General features: G+C 40.7%; 1 protein-coding gene across 3 annotated transcripts in view; it reads right to left on the bottom strand.

The window, feature by feature from the left end:
• The window catches only part of LOC111269543 (protein DOP1A), a 68949-nt gene that overhangs the window by 10156 nt on the left and 40981 nt on the right, over nt 1-17812 (bottom strand). For all 3 annotated transcript variants that reach the window (XM_022849208.2, XM_086972138.1, XM_086972137.1), the window contains 10 exons: nt 8865-9168; nt 7969-8353; nt 7170-7642; nt 5474-5775; nt 4746-5031; nt 4091-4398; nt 2615-2711; nt 2119-2311; nt 1825-2029; nt 367-1285 (listed from right to left, as the gene is read on the bottom strand). In XM_022849208.2, the coding sequence (XP_022704943.1) occupies nt 367-1285; nt 1825-2029; nt 2119-2311; nt 2615-2711; nt 4091-4398; nt 4746-5031; nt 5474-5775; nt 7170-7642; nt 7969-8353; nt 8865-9168 (3472 nt within the window). The remainder of the gene's footprint in view (nt 1-366; nt 1286-1824; nt 2030-2118; nt 2312-2614; nt 2712-4090; nt 4399-4745; nt 5032-5473; nt 5776-7169; nt 7643-7968; nt 8354-8864; nt 9169-17812) is intronic.

The following is a 17812-nucleotide window of genomic DNA, read 5'->3' as shown; positions in this document are numbered from 1 at the left end:
CTTATTAAGTGATATCTATATGGCAGTGCTAATATTCGGTGGGAGCAGTAAGGACCGATTAGGTAATTCAAACGTAAGTAGGATATTAACCCCAACAATCAGGGACATCCAGCAGCTTTTATATATATACATATATATTGTATATATATATATATGTAATAGCAAATATATTATAGATGCTGATATATATATATATATATATATTAGTGTTTATATAATATATCAACATTTGAACTGTAATGTCTTTGATGGTATCGAATTAAGAGTCTTTAGACAAAGACGTTTACGTTCTTCCCGACTGTGTTCCTACATTGTTGCCTGTTTGTCGGCTTCGAATTATCACCTAATCATCCCGCAATAAAATACCTCGTCGTAGGAAGCTTTTCGTAACGATCCATGGTCCATACGTGTGGCGACAGATAAATCAGGCATCAGCGATGTGGACGAGTTCAGCGAGTCCGGATCGAGGAAATCGTGCATGAGCGACAACGACGATCCCATCGGATTGACGAACACTGACATCGGTTGTTGGGGGTTCTCCAAACCTAACGGGAACTCTAGATCTTGCACAGCTGACATACCAGTCACGTACTTGCCGACCGGTTTTCCCGAAGCGATGCTTCGTGTATCTAAAGACGTAAGAGCTAGCATGGGTCTGTCTGTTGGAGAAATTACGCCACGATTTTTACCCTTTGCTTTCTCTTCATTCATGCTATGATGGTATATGATATTTCCAGCAACCTGTGAGATAGCATAAATCTTCCGGTCAACATCCTCTTCACGTTCTTGCTGACTTTTCTGGTCGACTGTGATTCGGTGTTTCCGGACGGACACGTGATTGATCGAAACCCGTGACGTGTCGGGGTGCAACAAAACGATAAGAACCGGCTCCAAGATACGATTTAGGTCGCCACGAGACAACGAATGCTCGAGCCAGAACTGCGAAATGGCTCTGTGTGGTCCTGAATCTTTAGTAAGGCAATCCAACATTTGGAAAAGGCATCGGTCGAAATAGCGTAGTGTTGCTTGTGGTTTCTGTTTAATATCGCGGAGCAGGTGCCATAAAACAGCAAACCGCTTCTGGGCTTCGATCTGTTTTTCGGCCGAGTCCGAAGAAAGGCCGCGGCATAAAACGTTCTCGCATACGCCGTCGTTTGGTGCCAGATTGTGAAGTTTCTGCAAGAGCTCGGCCACGTGGAGATGATAACGAGCGTCTTCATCGCGTAGCATCTCCCAGAGACGATTGGTGGCCACTTGCATAAACCGCGTTTCTTCGACGATGAATCTGTGATTTGGGAAACCCAAAATATATATAAATATAGAGAAATTTCGATAGACTTAAATTTGGCTAAACTTGGGAAAGTCGGCTTTTTATTTTACAATCAAATAATAGAGTTAGTTTTACTTGTGCTATAACATCGTTAGCTGAATAGAACTGTATTTTTTAGTTTGCTAAACAAATGACGCTTTTATGGTTTTTGCGGTACCAGCATCCAGTCAATTGACTCCCATTTTCCACGAAAAGCTAAACCTAATTGCTTTTTTTCAACAACTTTTGTACTGCTGTTGTGAAAGTTGTGTTTTTGGCGCGCGTTATTAGATAATTGAGGGCGTCAAAAGGATTAAGAAAATATCATTATAAGAACCTGAGACGCTATCGAATCGGACCATTTCATTTACGCTTTTATAATAGTAACAGTAGTAGAATTTATCGAAGGATCCATGCATGCTCCAAAGTTAGATTGATTTAGCTTTTTAATGTTCAAAAAATACAAACTTGCCCTGCTGTCCGTTAGAGTCTATTGCACATGGAAAGGTGTTTACCTAAGCTCAAGTGGATGGATCATTGGCAAGATCACCATGGAGTGAACTCCCTTCCCACGAGCCTCACTCATTAACGAGAGCACAGTCGTCCGACTCAGGTTGATAAGCTCCAGTATCATCGACAGAGTCCACAAGAGGCAATCTGCGTCTTCAGCGAAGCAAGACAACATCAGCATATGCGAAAGCCACTTGGGAAAGCCGTCACCTGAAAATGCAAGAAGTCGTTGTGAGAAAAACATACAACTCTAAGCTAGGTCAATACAACAAACAAAAATGGTGAAAACCTTTACTTACAGATAGAACCCTTGCATTCCAGGACTTGTTTTGAATTGGATCCGAGGCTGACAGGGAAGCTACTTAGCTCAACGATTAGGCTACATAGGGTTTCAAAAGTCTCTTCGCCCCATTGTTGGCGAAGTTTCAAGACGATGCCGGGAAACTCCGTAGCCGACGAACCCACCACATTGCCCACTGGAATCTGATAAACCTGAAATGTGCGATACAATAGTAAATTGAATTTAAGCATAGACAGTCCTCCATTTTAGATATTGAAAAGAGCTTCACGCTACAAACATATTAAGTTCCGGGTTTTGTACTGCTGTTGAGTATTACACTATATAGCTGACTCCCACACACAACCCGTATGATTTAAAACGCCAAGCCATTTCCTTGTATAAAAACAATTATTTCAATGAAGGCTAAATTACATCTTCTGTTCTTAAATACGGTAACAATATATGGCAATCTGTCTCTGTGATCAAATGCCCAGTTTTCTACGTAAATCACTTACCTCGTCTTGCTGTAGACACTTCTCGAGCAACCTCGATAGGTCCATTTCGCGGTCCCTAGAGTCGAGCTGCCGTTGGCAAAGGGCTCCGTGGAAAAGACTGTAAGTACATACGTCTCTATCAAGCAACTGCGATAGCTAGACAATTAACTGGCTCGCACGTCACGGCAACCACAACAACGTAATAGTGCACAATAAACATTCAACTATAAAACGAAGATGAGCGCTGCATCTCACGAGAAAGTTTAGCAAAAACAGAAATCGCATAGAGTACAATAGAATTTCCTACCAAAAAAAAAGCCAAAAAAATTAGACCATCAATCATTCGACGATATTGGCCTGTCAGTAATATGCTGGATGCAGACGACACGAAAAGCACAAAGTAAACTGGCTCAGCTTTGATTAATATACGCAATTGTGATGCTTAAAGGTTGAAACATAACGATAATATATATGTACATAAGTATAATAATTTTCCTTTAGCTCTTATGCCTGCATTAGCTAACCGAAATAGATATCTGAACTCTGAATTAAGCAGTTCAGCAGTGGTGACCACGCGTTAAAAAGTGCATCTCTAAGACAACTGTAAATATCAGATTATAATGTACAGATGTCTGAAATCCATGAGTCGTTGCATGATCGCACGTGCTTTCGAACTCTTTTGTTCTTCCATGTGGGATATACCAAATATGTTTGTCACGGACAGAAAGCGGCGCCACGTTAAATAGCTCTGAGACGAGAATTAGCAAAAGCGTATAACGAATATGTATACACAGCTAAACAAGTGCCATTGTATTTGAAGATAATATCTTCTGCCTCCGTCGTACGTCACACTGTGTATCAGTATCATATTTAACGTTATAATGATTATTCGCGTTGATACACGTTGATGTAGTTCAGCTCAATTCACACATGTAACATGTGCTTCGTCTATTTCACTCAACTCTCCCAATCGAATAACTTATGCCCATCCATTATGATAATTTCGCGTATTTGTGCGAAAATTTCAGATATGTAGTTGAACAACAACATTGCAACAAGTTAGCCCCACGCCGACAACAAATTGAACAGATAACATTTTATCCGTTGGCATTGTTATTGCTTTTGGCATTACTATTATTAGTCCACTCTTCAGAGGAGGCTTCACAATATGGTATCTGAAAACACGTCGCCAAACCGTATCGGGTGAATGGCTGATTAGGAAGGCTCAGAATGTCAGAGAAGCTTCATCATGAAAAGGCATATAACAATGGTAATTTTCAAGCAGAGATTTAACTACTGGAATAGAGAACTGGCATGCATTTCTCAATATCAGGCTTTTAATCAGCTAATTAGATATTTAATAGAACTAACGGAAAGCAAGCTGAGAGCACACATTCGATTGAAAACGAATTGCTTGCTTGATTTGAGTTCAACACGTTACCCATCAGCATTTAATTTCTCCACCCTTCGTCTTGCCCTGAACTTGTTGGCACTCACTTGGCAACCTCCTGAGGGTTTGCGAGCACTTTTAGCTCGACAAATTTTAAGAATAACTGTTGGAATGTCTCGATACAGCTGCTGATCATCGAGGGTAGTGTTGTTGAACGCTCGATCTCTTCCTGGGTAAGGCTTTTGGCTGATTTGATAGTCTCGATCGAACAGTTTGACGCATTGCGTGAATGCGTCGGCCGGTGTCCAGCAACGCCTGACGCAGTCACCGGATTGGGATTTTGAGGAGTTGGCGTCGGAGACTGGGGCGGCGACTCCGCAAGACCCTCTTCCAGAATCAGATCAGGCGGTTGAACCTACGCCAGAAATTCACAACACATTTATACAAAAGGAAGGAACGAATTCAGAAAAAAGGTTACAACGACACTATTTTCAGGTGACGCCTCTCGGTTGCGAGTACTTGGAGAAAGCTGATACGTACAAGACGTGATGCTCTGATTCAAAACTAAATTTTACGAAAAAACATGAAAAGCAAAAATAGATAATCACGGAAATCCTTCCAGAAGTTGTTGTGTCGAATCGAAGCATCAAGCTGAGCAGCGACATATCGGCAGACAAACGATGAAGGTGGATCTGGTAAAATGATCAGTTCACAACCAGGGCCGAATCGTTTAAATGCGAATAGATTAGTGAGTTTGCTAACCTTTTGTAATATCCTCGAGCATAGCTTAAGTGCGGCGAGAAGCTGCGGCATCGATAACCGTTCACAGGAAACTACTAGTGCCTGACTTACGTCATGGAGTAATGTAGGAAGATATTCGCAGGGAGCTTCCTTATAAGAGTCTAGGGTAGCTACCTCGAGTAGAAACTCAAGGAGACGGCACACCTCGAGGAGAAGTGGTCGTCCGGAGCCGACAGCCCCTACGGGGCTTTTTTGGTCGGGCATATGACAGTGGTCACACGCCATTTTGAATTCCTTTGCTAAGTAGCTGTGAATTAGTAAAATAAGATGAAAACAAAAAACACAAACAAACGAAACATTAACTCAATATTGTAATGGAAAAAGTTTGTTCGCAGTGTGGGATTGACATATCTAAGATTGCCGTTCTTGTGACAATGCTAAACGTGGCCAGGTTTAATGCTGCTGAAACAAATGGTTAACCAGTAAACACAGTGCAAGGTATTTGTACTTTCTCAGACAGGTACAGAACTCTGGGCTTGATGTCTAAGTGAGTTAGGGATCTAGCTACAAGAGTTTCACAGCTCACTAGATTTTCGTCTGCACATTATTCGAAAAGAAAAACATGAAAAATGAAGCTAGCAACCACAAAGTTAAGATAGACCACATAAATGGAAGAAAATATTATTGCAGTCGCCTTTAGTAATGCTGACTGAGGTGGCTATGATCAAATAACACTTATTTTTCCTTACCCCCAGAGGTACTTTTGCTCGAGGTTGCAGAAGAAAAGATTGGCTGCCTTGATGATGTCAACCTCGGACGTGTGTTTAGCCACTTTTCGGTGGTGGCCTTTTGATTTGCGCAGGTCATGGTCCTCTCTTAACTTTCTCGCCGTATGACATTCAAGGTAGAGTGAACGGAACACATCGATTAAGATATCGTCAAGGATAAAAGCACTTATTTCGTTGCGATCCATAAGAGCCGTTAAAACGCGGTATGGCGATAGAACAGAAAATGTCATCGGAAAGCCTAACGAGAACGCGGCTGGTGAGTACTGAAATCAGATTATGCAAAAGCGGAAATTCGGGAAGTTATTACTAGAACAGGACGGACGAAAAAACAGTAGCAGAATCACATTGTTGTAATAGAGTTATCGAAAAGCATCGACTGCTTTAAGCCGAAATTGAATCAAATGCTTTTATATTTAAACGAACGCTAAGCTAAGTATACGCAGTTTTAACTGATGATATTAAGTCATCTCTCGGATTACTCTATAATGCCATCACTGTAGATCATCTGTGCTTTCTGGGCGAAATTTGTAACAAGTGATTTTTGCATTTCTGCATTAAAATTAATACCATTGAGGAAATTCTGCAGAGATCGAAGCGCGTGACAGAATGTTATAGATTGGGGCGAGATCCGGACTACATGAAGGATAACACAAATTTCCAGCCTAAGTAAGCTGACTCAGTTTTTTTTGTCAGATAGCTAAACTGTATATGGTCTAGAATTTTTTATATATTTTAATGGTAGAAGACGACGCTTTTTTGTTTATTAGTTCTGGTCGCTTGTTTTACCAATTTGTTGAAATTTTATTTTTTGTTGACAACAGGGATCCAAGTCAATCTTTTTGTCAGGCGGCAGCAACAGATAATACACGATTTCTTTCTACCATCGCCTCCTTCGACCAGTCTGAACTTTGCTAAGGATTGTCGAACACATCTATTTTTATCTTCTTTTTTATTTGCATATTAGTATACACTATCTATTTTTAATCCCCATGACTGATTGCTTTACAAAGAGTTCACCGCCTTTCTGAAAATTTCCACAAATGGAAATATGACTAGGTACATTCTTTTGCGTTAATTTACATTTTGTAACTAGTTTTTGTCACATAGTTTGAAACTTTTTGGTGCTGAATGTTTAGTTCCTGAGCGAACACATGTATTTGTTTTGTTCATTTTTCGTAATTGGTCGACCATTATGAGACAGATTGGAATTTGTTTCACGTCAAAGCTTGTAGAATAAATGCATTCTTTAAACCATTACTGCCTATACTGCATTTTAACCACAAACACCATTAATTTTTGAACGCCCGGGCAGCAGCTTTCCCTCTATCGTTGTAAAATTATGATAAACAGTGAATTCTGTGAGAATGTCATTTACCTTTAGGGCGCTTTAGGATCTTGAATTTGAATAAATGCATTGCCACAATTTTAGCCCATCTACTGCAAAATGTCAACTTTCAAATGGCACCAAAACTGACCCAAGCAGCTCATTACCGTTGCAAAGTCACTTAAGTAAAAAAAAAATGGTCAATACATTTTCGACAACTCAATAAATACAGTGGGGCTGGCATTCTATAAAATATGATCGACTTCTTACGACAACAACAAAACACCAAAACATGAATTAGCGTTCAAATGTCTTTGGATATGTTACACTTACGCTAAAAAGATTTCTTAGTGCTTCAAGAACGATGGGCGCCGAATGTTGTTTAAAGTAGTCCATGGTCGCCTTCTGATTGTCGTTCAGATCGGTGTGGGTAGACATTGCTTGAAGCCCGAATATCCACTGATACAGACGCCGATTAAGGCCCATATCTCTTCGAAGCAGTACGACGAGCGACGACGTGCATAGCCGAATGCGATCCTTCTGCTCAAGAACGCATTTATCGAGAGGGAAACCACCGAGAATAAAATCAAGGGTGTTACGCTGCACCAGAATGGATGTATCCTGCAGTGACGAGCAAACCGCCTCCACCATACAATCTCGGTCAGTGCCGAGAAATTCCATCTGTTCTTCCATCGACAAGTTTCTGTCGAATTTCGACACAACGAAGGTCACCGCAGGCAGACGGATGGCAGGATTGCAGAGCACGCATTTCCACAGGCAACCGTAGAAGTACTGCATGCCCACCCCTGTTTGAAGGTCATTGGTCAAGAGTACATGAGCTGATCTAGTTCGGTTATGTTATAGAGCTAGATTTTGTTTTTCTCTAAATAAAAATAATGAAACAGCTGTACGCATAGACTAAATCCACGAAGAGTAATCGTCTAACATTCGGTTAAATAACAATCGAACTTTTTTTTAATCTTAAAAATAAGAAATAAGTGAAATAAAAATATTTCACTTTAATTCTTTAGCTATATCATATATACACGCTTCGATAACTTGGTAGTGTTAGACATTGATCTACTGTATTATTGTCGTTAGTGAGATTCTCAAAAGATAAGAGGTCCTATACCTTTAGCAACATTGACAAGAAGAACGTTAACGCGATCGAAGAATTCTCCGCCTTCTTCCATGCCCGGTAATACTCCGACTAAAAAACCGTTTAATCCCGGCCGTAGTTTTTCTCCCAATGGTATAAAGTGATCTTCATAGAGTTTGAGCAGAAGAGGCTTCACATTCATTGCTGCATGGCCGAGAAGTGGGAATAAACCAGCGGAATAAATAAAGAGGTCGTGTGCTAGTCGTTCACGGCCAATACAGCGAAAGATGATGTCGTACGTCTCGAGAGCCTTGAGATGCACCCCAAATGGCAGGACAGGATGCATACACTGTGCCAATCGTTTGCCAATAATGATCCGCTTCGGTATGACGGGATATTTCGTGTTCGTCTGCAATAGCTGATGTAGAAATGACGTGGGTAGGCAACGAAGTGTTGAACATGATAAGAGCTAGGAATGCCATTTTTATTTGAACAAAAACTAGAACTATCGCTTCAATAGATAAAACTCGCGCTTGTGTATGCATGCATTTTTGACATTAGTAAAATGCGTTTGACGCCATTAAATGTAATGTGTATGCTGGTTAATAGCCATCACAGCCCCGTGTTGCAGGCGCTGCTGAGACAGATCGCCGCATCTAGCGTAAGCTGATGTGTTATATCATAAAAGCGTTCAGTTCATGACAAGTAGAGAATGTAAAGAAAGTTAAAATAGACTAAAAAGCAATAGTTATTCCCTAATAATTGTCTTTTCGAATTTAAATTCGTTAGAACTCTTATTGTGGATAGGTTCTATTATCACACCTGGTCGTTTTCAAAAGGTACATCTAAAAAATGCCTCGTGAATCCCCCATATCATAGATAATTTATGATACAAATGTGTGAACACAACGCAAGCCGTTGTAGAGTACCTTGTTGAGTTTACTTAACGAGGAGATGAGGTCTTGCCATTCAGACGTAGTCTCGAAGCACTTAAGCGCTTTGTCGACCTGACCGATGTAGCTTTTGTATTTTGTGTCTTGTAAAAGTTCGGCCTCCTCGGCCTGCATCGCCGACAGGGAGCTAGGCCCCGTGGGACCACCGGCGCCCCCTGCTAGGCCCGACGCACTCATCTCGGCAGCGGCACTACCTGCACCACCTCCCGCGATACTTCCTCCAGCACCTAAGGACGCGCCACTTCCAGCGGCGGTCCCGCCACCTGGACCGCTCACTTGCCTATGTGATAGCAATGAAAAAGGGGAATGAAGTAAACGTAAGTAATTGTGACGATTAGTTGTACTTGTTTGTCGTCATTTTGAATAGTGCGCCTTCGACATCGAAATATTGAAAATTTTGTATTAATAATTTTTCTAATACTTCTAGATTATTCAATTGAACAAAAATGCTAATGTGCCATATGACATGGCTCTTATTTCTAGCGCAGAAACGATTGGTAATTTTAAAATCTTTTTTTATCAACTGAGAATTAATTCGATAATCGAGACTTGATTAGTGAGTTTCCGGATATTATAAAGCACTTAAGGGCAACAACCTTGAGTCGATCAAAAGTACCGAAATAAAATCACGAACACTTGCATCTAATCAAAATCATTACTACGCTTTCTGCTTTAACAAAGTCAAATTGGTAATCGACATTTTATGGAGCCAACCTGACGCCGGAACTGCAATGGGATAATGACCTCAGCTTTAGAATCTAATGCGAATGTTTTTAACTAAAGTTCCTCTGTCGTTAAACACACACAAAGCTACAAATATGTACAACAGTTACTCGCTGCAACTCGTTCCGTTTGTAAATACTTCACCTTCAATTTCAACAATATTTAAACCCGTTTTTATTGTTATTAAGTTTTAATACGTGAAACTGGCATCCCACCACATGTTGAAACGCCATGAAAATACTTATGACTTCTAACTAATTTGAACTTGTTCCCTTAATCGCATTGTGCCTCATATTGGTGGTTCAAGGTATCTTATAAAGACGCCAAGTAAGCCACTTATTTGATTACTTATTTTGCCTATTCCCTGCTTCACCTGAAGACTTCAACTTCCAACGGCTTCTAGTACGACACGGACCTGTTTCATTGTGAAATATGAATTCATTCAGAGAAGGTCAACCATACATTTCTTCCAGATAAATACATGATTTCGAGGGATATCTAGCGGCATTCCCCGTGGGACAACTACGCTTATCAAATCAAAATATTTCTCTCTGTCGTCTATCATATATCGTCTTTGTCATTTTGTTAGATGCGCAGACATTAGAGCAACGGTGTAAACATTAAGTTTGTTGAGAATCAAACGAAAACATAATGGATCTTTATTTGAAAATGATAGATTATACATTCGATATAATATCTCATTGTATATAACGATTCAGCCCAATCTGCAATGCGCTGTTTTCTATTGTATATACGACAGGTAATAAAACAAAGCATGAGTCACATGTTTACGAGAACCGCACTACGAAAGCAGTAGTTTCGACGATGTCAAAAGCAGAACGTTAACATTGCGATTGATACTTGGATCACACTTAGATACTATGACATTGTCGTACAACTCCTCGTTCTTATCAGTTATCACCTAAAAAATTGTTCCATTGAAGTAGACTGTTTATAACAGTTCTTTTCTAGAAAAAAAACTCACATGGTGATCTTTTTCTACTTCTGCATTTGGTTACGTTGTGCTAATTTATCTTATAGAAACTCGCAGGTTTATCATTCGCAACGATCAGGTAAGTTAGAGGGACAATACCCTGCTTAATCTTCCTAAATAATCACAGAGCAAAAAGTGTCTGCATTGAAACGACCACTTCTCTTGTACGCGATAAAAATGACTGGCCAGAAACCTGTGTCCTTTTCCAATTCTTAGTGGGACCCACCTTAAAGCAGAACCCGAAGCTGAAACGCTCCTTCTGACGTGATGCTATGAATCCAATACAGAACCACGTATTGTTCGCATCTCTTTAAAAATGCCGAGATACGGCATACTTGCACAAATTCTGTTTTGAGCAGTAGTCAACAGCTGGCTGAGGCTAACACACCTCAGTACTCACATACGTAGATAGTACAATGGAAATCTAAAACAATGCCTAGAAATGTGTATATATATATATGTCAGCTAAGTAATCCTCTTCACCAAAGCGAGGGTGGATCGCACGTAATGGAATGTAATTTCTAATCTATCATTTCAATCGTTATGAGCTCAACAACTTTGATATGCGAGTTTCCCATGTGAAAATTTTAAGTCCAGCAGTATGAATAGGGAAATAGACAAAGTTCTGTTACCTGCAACAGCGTATGTTTCGACAGACCTCTAGCTACACAATTTTCACCAGCCATTGGAAAAAAAGAACGCACACAACCGAACCCGCTACTCTGGCTTCGCCTTACTTGGAACTTGTCCAAAGCGGACAATAGCTGAAAAAGGAAAAACTATGCTGGCAACGGCCGACGGAAACCTATGAATATATCTGAAGGACAAAAAAGGTGGCGTCATTTGCCACACGTGAGGCAAACCAGTGCATCACTGACTGCTGGTATAAGGGTGAACGTCATTGTGCCGTCCAGTCGACTGTTACTATATTAGCAACACAATTATTTTTCGTTTGCTCTCGTACAGAAAAGTGACCCGTTTATTTAATATACTCCCATCGGTGCCGCGCATTAAATACTAGATATATGCAAAATTTTTAAATAAATAAGCTGTTCTGCTGGACCCGGAACCTATGCGGCATAACAATAACAAGATCCGCAAAATTTATTACGTTGCTATGAAACGCGTTCCATTTTTCGCTGCTAGGTGTTTAAAATACTTGGAAAACGCGATAACCGCCGCAGTCTATCGATGTCAGCAACCGATCCCATAGTAGCGCAATGAATTACTAAGCCATTAATCATGTAATCAAAATGCTAGATAAAAGTCTATCTACAGGAGCACTTGATAGCTTGAGTTGAAAGGCTTTTATGATTTTTTTTTATTGAATTGGATGGAATGGTTTGATCCTCATGCGTCCACATGAGATTTAAATGTACAGCACGAGTATGTTGAGCCCAGCCACAGTCCCTTTATCGATATTTTTATAATTGTGTGAATAAATCATTCTGATCAAACCAATAGGACAAAGCGTTTTGGGACAAAAAGTTTTGGGACAAAGCGACAGGAACTACGTAATTCTATGAAAAATACCGCATCAACTCAGAGAAAATTTTGCACATATATATTGAGTCTGTGAAAGCGATACTTGTTCCTTCTCAATTTATTAAGTTCTTGTGCTTGATATCTTTGCTTTCAAATGCAACTGGCTAAAATCGTCGGAATATGGGTGGAGACCCAAAACGTCTAAGCGAGGACCTTCTTTCATTTGGTGACATCCAAACGTCAGTGGTATTTGTAAAATGCTATAACAAGCTTTCGTTGTAAAGGATAACAGCGAAACAGTTTTCAGCCCATTCGAATATCTCAGAACGACTGAAGAGGTAAATAGTCATCATTGGCTTGATCTAGATTGTCCGCTGCCATAATAACAAGTGCTCGAAGGACTGTAAGTTATAATACAGGCTCGGTAGTGCAGAAAGGACGAACAACGTTTGTTTTTGAGGATACCGAATGCTACGTCTTTCTCGGCTTATGGAAATAGTGATATACTCGAAAACATGAATAATTTCGTAAAATTAGAACTTTAAATGCACAAATGGTCATAAATTGGTCACATTGGGCAAAATGCTTTCTTTTTTTTGTTTATTTACACTTTTTGCTGGCCTCTATTATCATCTCAGAAATCGACTTGGAAATTTGAACGCCATATATGTCTCGGTGGTCTGTATTTATCGAACTCGCTCGCAGGCGCACAGTTTGCCCGGGTATCTATAGACAGTTGTTCGTCGATTACGGTGCGTTGAAGTGTATCAACAATTGGAGAGGATGATGATCCGCATTACGTAGCCAAAATTAGTGAATAGAGGTAAACCATTCCTACTGCACGATAGAATGCTAACTCACAGAGCAAAAATGGCTTTTTCGTCATTTTCAACTTATGCTCTCTGTCGTTTACCATTTTCAGGATACAATAGTCCCACAAGTTACTTACTTCGAAATCTCGACAACATAGTCATAATTATAAGGTTACCGGGTTATCGAAATTGAGACCTCGTGGAATGACGTATTCTAGATTTTTAGAGCAACAGCATAGTGCCATGAATAATAACGCTGTACACCCCAACTGGAAACAAAAGAACCAAACCTGTGAAAAAGAGTATGAGAAGCTGGAGCTCAGTATATCATGGGTTTCGTCCACATGTAGACTATTAATTTTGTGAGACCATCAATTCCGACATCTGCCTTTATAATATAAAAGGAACTAACTAAACAGGTTAAACTGCTTATGTGCTCCTAATAATGTGATTATAAGAAAACTCCCGTAACGCCTTTATGCTACGCATTTATGTAATATTTATGTAATATATCATATCTGCACAGATCGTTGGATGACTCCGCCTATACAAAACAACCTCAAAAGATCTCCTATCCTTCTCCAGACAATATCGGTTGCAGTGTTATGGCTGAATCCTTATACCCCATTCTATTATTCTGCTGAATGCATGATTTTCGACGGACGTAGAATAAATGCACACTTTGGCATCATATGCTTTACCTCGTAGTAGGTTTTGTTCCTACAGTGAAACCCATGCGGTATTTTCTCGGTAAAAGCTTCCTTCAGCCGCCACAAATGTAAGCTCTAGCCATCGGTTTCTCTACGACTGCTACTTGCTCGTTATGTTTTGACATTTGACTTATTAGCCTTGACTTAATGGGCGCTCTGGAAGCTTCCTATCTAGCGCAAACACTTCAACCTCTTAAAGACGTGAAATTTTTTTTAAGATGGGTTATACCAGGGATACTCTATGGAACAACAAAAAGCTACGAACTCGATCGATAAGGCGACGAGGATTTTTGCGGTTGTAAGATAAAGGTTCAAGGAAACCAACTGTCGTCAACGAGACAACTGATGGCATTTCTACACAGCTTTGTGGCTTTAGGCCATATGCATTTGGCAAAGACCTGCCAAACAAGTAACCACCAGAGAACCTGGTCAATTCAAGACCCGCTCGTAACACTTTTGGTCTCGTTTTTAGCAAGTTGAAACACGAAGTGATTTATCACTTCACTATAAGTCACGAAGATCTCGACAGTGCCGATTCGATCAGTCGCTGTTGTTTTGACTCCCTTAAGTACCGGCTTGCTAGTCGGCAACAATGTTTGAAAATTCTCTCAAAGTTAGTTGTCATCTCTCGTGAGCATAAAAGTGGGAGATAAGTTTTACGAAAACAACCAAGCAACACTACGTTTTTTCTTAATATATACTGGCCATATTTGACGAAATGTTCGCTCTAAACTATTAAACATATTCATTGGACAACAAGCAAAATCATAGATCTGTTGAATACTATTTCAACCTTTAAAAACACCGAACGTCTCCTCCGTTATTACTGGCAAAAAAAGAGCCCAAATTCTTTGATCGAGTTCCGCATCTCGAGATACGCATTGCGTTTCCTAAGACTAACTAAAACCCAGATACATTGGCAAACCAGTAAAAGGTTATTAATAATTAGTTCATTACTATCATTATTACTGACGAAAATAAAAAGTAATTTTTATCCAGGTAACATAGGATACTGCCCTGAACGTTATAAGATCTAATCTCAGAAATAAGAGTACAATTTTGTGCCTCTATGGTACCGCGTCTTGCTTCTAAGCTACTAGTTGTTCACAATCGGAATTATTCTTCTTAATATACAACACTTTTTTGTAACTTAACAAGCACTATTGCATTATGTCAATCAATAAAAATGTTTTATCGTTCATCATAAGGCCAAGTATATATATCTATATATATAGAACGCTATAAATTTTTCTAAAAGATAAGCAAAAGGTAATGAGTCCAATAGCCATCGGATGAGTCAGAGTCAGCGTTTTCGTTTCCCACGTTAATCCTTGTATGTTGTGTATTTATTTGTTCAAAAGCAATACCGAATGAGTTTTTACTGGGTGTGTAGTCAGACCACTTGAATGGGAAAATGTCGTCAAGTCGAGAACGGTGTGAGTGAAGCACTCACGTGCTTAACGCCTTCCAAAGAAAAAAGAATAGCGCAAAAACCTGTTTAGTCAGGCTGCCACGTTCGCCAGCGATGTATTACATTTCTGTTCTAATAATGCTGATAGCGTAAGGCAGCCCTTTCCAATGCTGCGATGATGAACCAGCTGGTGCTCGTTCCATGGCTACATCACCCTGTGCATTACAAAGCAATGTAACGAATGAAAAAGGCGCGCAACGAGACGACTTCGATAATGATATTGTTGTCAAATCAGCTGAGCCTTATGTGTGTCAGCTAACCAAGAGATTTATGATTAAGCTTAGGATTGAAATCAAGCCTAATATCGACAGTTGTGCGTGATGTAAATAACGGGAGGCGGAGGTTGGACTGCTGGTGATTCATACATTTCTACATATATCTAAAACATTGCCTATTTTGTGGTATAAATAACAAGTATAGGTGGTTATTCGTACACTATACGGGCTGAACCGTTAGTTCTTTAGAATAAAGATTCTAAAGACTTATTTTAGAAAACATGACCGCAACAGCAGCGTTGCATAGGTTGATCTATCAGACGAATTGGTTCAGTTAGTTTCGCAATAACATCATTAAGAATCGCTCCGCCGCAGCCCCTGACTTTTAATGAAAACAGAACCACCTTTCTGGAACGCAATGGAGAGTCAGCCCATTATGTTCTATCGCTGAGATACGAAAACTAATTGGTCGCAGGTAATTAAACAAGAATCATTCGTTAAGTACCTCACCTCAGAAATGATACGAACTTTATTTAGCGCAATCTTGCATATTTTGACGCGTTGAGACGTCAGGTGATGACTTGTGAGCTAACGAACAGAATTAGAAAAACCTACTATCGGTATCCGACACACAGAAGCGGATGAACCTTTATAGAACCGCTAGTAATTTGTAATGTTTCATCCTCTAATCAATTCGTTGTATTGTTAATTATCGGCATTTTTTTGCTGAAATCAATTATGTCAATCCCGTTATAATATGGTACTAACCTATTTCTTGTTCTTCTCGACGACATTCTTCCTAAGGCCCGACGATTTTCAACGGAACTCATACCTTGCTGTAACTATCATCCATAAACTCACTTTTCTAACATGAACAAGAATGAACACCACCAACTTTTCAATGATAAATGAAGTTACACGCAAAAACGCGAATACTTTCGCAAGTGGCTGCCACTGTATTCAAGCTCAACTTCTACACTCGAACGGTACAAGGTAACGTCTTGAAACATTACAACTGAACTGATCTTGCTTCCGGTGCTTCTCTCCTAGGGATCAGTGAACATAACAAAGCCACTACCGGCGGTACAATCGCATTGATATCTTTGCTTCCTGGGTACTAATTAACACGCAAAGATAAAAGTGCAGTTCTTGCTAAAATGAATTTCTGTTGATGAGAAAAGCTTACTAGAATCAAATACAGCACCAATGTTGGCAGCAGCAGTAATTTCTACCGATGCCGTATCGCCACCATCTTAGCTCATGCATCTGGTGGCACGTGCTGCCCACTACCCGTCCCAGCCGAGTCGTGTAGTATCCACCACGAACGCAACAATATTAAATACAACAATCACTTAGCCCCCTCTAACAATGCCAGCAGTGAGTACGCAGTAGCAGGAGCGCGGCATCGCCTCGCACCTGGTACATACACAGAACACATGGTCGCACAGATTGCCCCATCGATGCATCGTTCACGGAAGAGAATACAGAGAGAAAAAACATTACAGCCAAATACGACGGGCAAACAGGCCAACAAATTGGTCGCGGCAGCAGCAACTACCGCTGTCGTCATCGCCGCGACAGTCAACTGGCTCAATCACCCTTTCCCCTAGCGCGCACAACCATCGCGAGGACGACGAGACCTGGATATGAACACCTTCATTGGGGGTGACCACTGTCTCCTATCAAGCCTTTCCATTTCCTGTCGTTTCAAACAACTACTCTATACGCCACTTCACGCTAGTACACGTACATGACACAGCTTATAGCGTTCAGTCTAATCAATCGTCTCAGCCTTGTCGTTTTGCTGTTTTTTGTGTTGCCGCTGCAACTGCCGCCGTTCTCGCTTTTAACACTTTAATTTCCTAGCGTTTCTCGTCCGTTCTTGTTGCGTTCTCGTGGTGGTGGCCGCGGCGGCGGCGGCAGCAGTCAAATTAGAATTAGCCGTTGTAAATTGACGGTCACAGACCTGCCTCACGTACCCGATGCGGGGAAGAGGTATAGATTTAATGAAAAGGTGACGGCGATTAAGAATTGCTCTATCGCAAATTCTCTGTGGACTATGTTAGCGTAGTGAGTGGTAATTGGCTGACAGTTTGGTGACCCTAAACGACGACAGCACCCCTACGAGAGCCTAAAGCAGTGCACGGCAATCTTCAATGGCAGTTGTTGCAACGATCGCGGCACGCCGCTGCTCCTGCAATCTCATTATTAGAATATCCACGCACACCCGCCATGCGTCCGAAGGTCAGGGACGTCATAGCATAAAAAGAGTATTGAGTTCGTCCTAGAAACGTCAGCAGTATCAGCAACTGGGATCAGCAACAAGTGATACCTTTACGCGTTAGTCGTGGGTTGGCTAGTATCAAGAACTCAAGGAACCCCGTTGCACGAACTCGCAGCGATTACGTTGACCGTCGTGGTAACAGTGATCGTCAATGACACCGAATCGAGAGCGATATACTCGGCTTTTTCCCCCTCCGGACGGAACGCCGCACCCGGCGCCACTAATGCCCC

Source organism: Varroa jacobsoni, unplaced genomic scaffold, assembly GCF_002532875.2.
Source record: "Varroa jacobsoni isolate VJ856 unplaced genomic scaffold, vjacob_1.0 scaffold_1397, whole genome shotgun sequence".
Taxonomy (NCBI): domain Eukaryota; kingdom Metazoa; phylum Arthropoda; class Arachnida; order Mesostigmata; family Varroidae; genus Varroa; species Varroa jacobsoni.
Note: the sequence above shows the minus strand (reverse complement) of the source record. Positions and strands in the feature narration are given on the sequence as shown.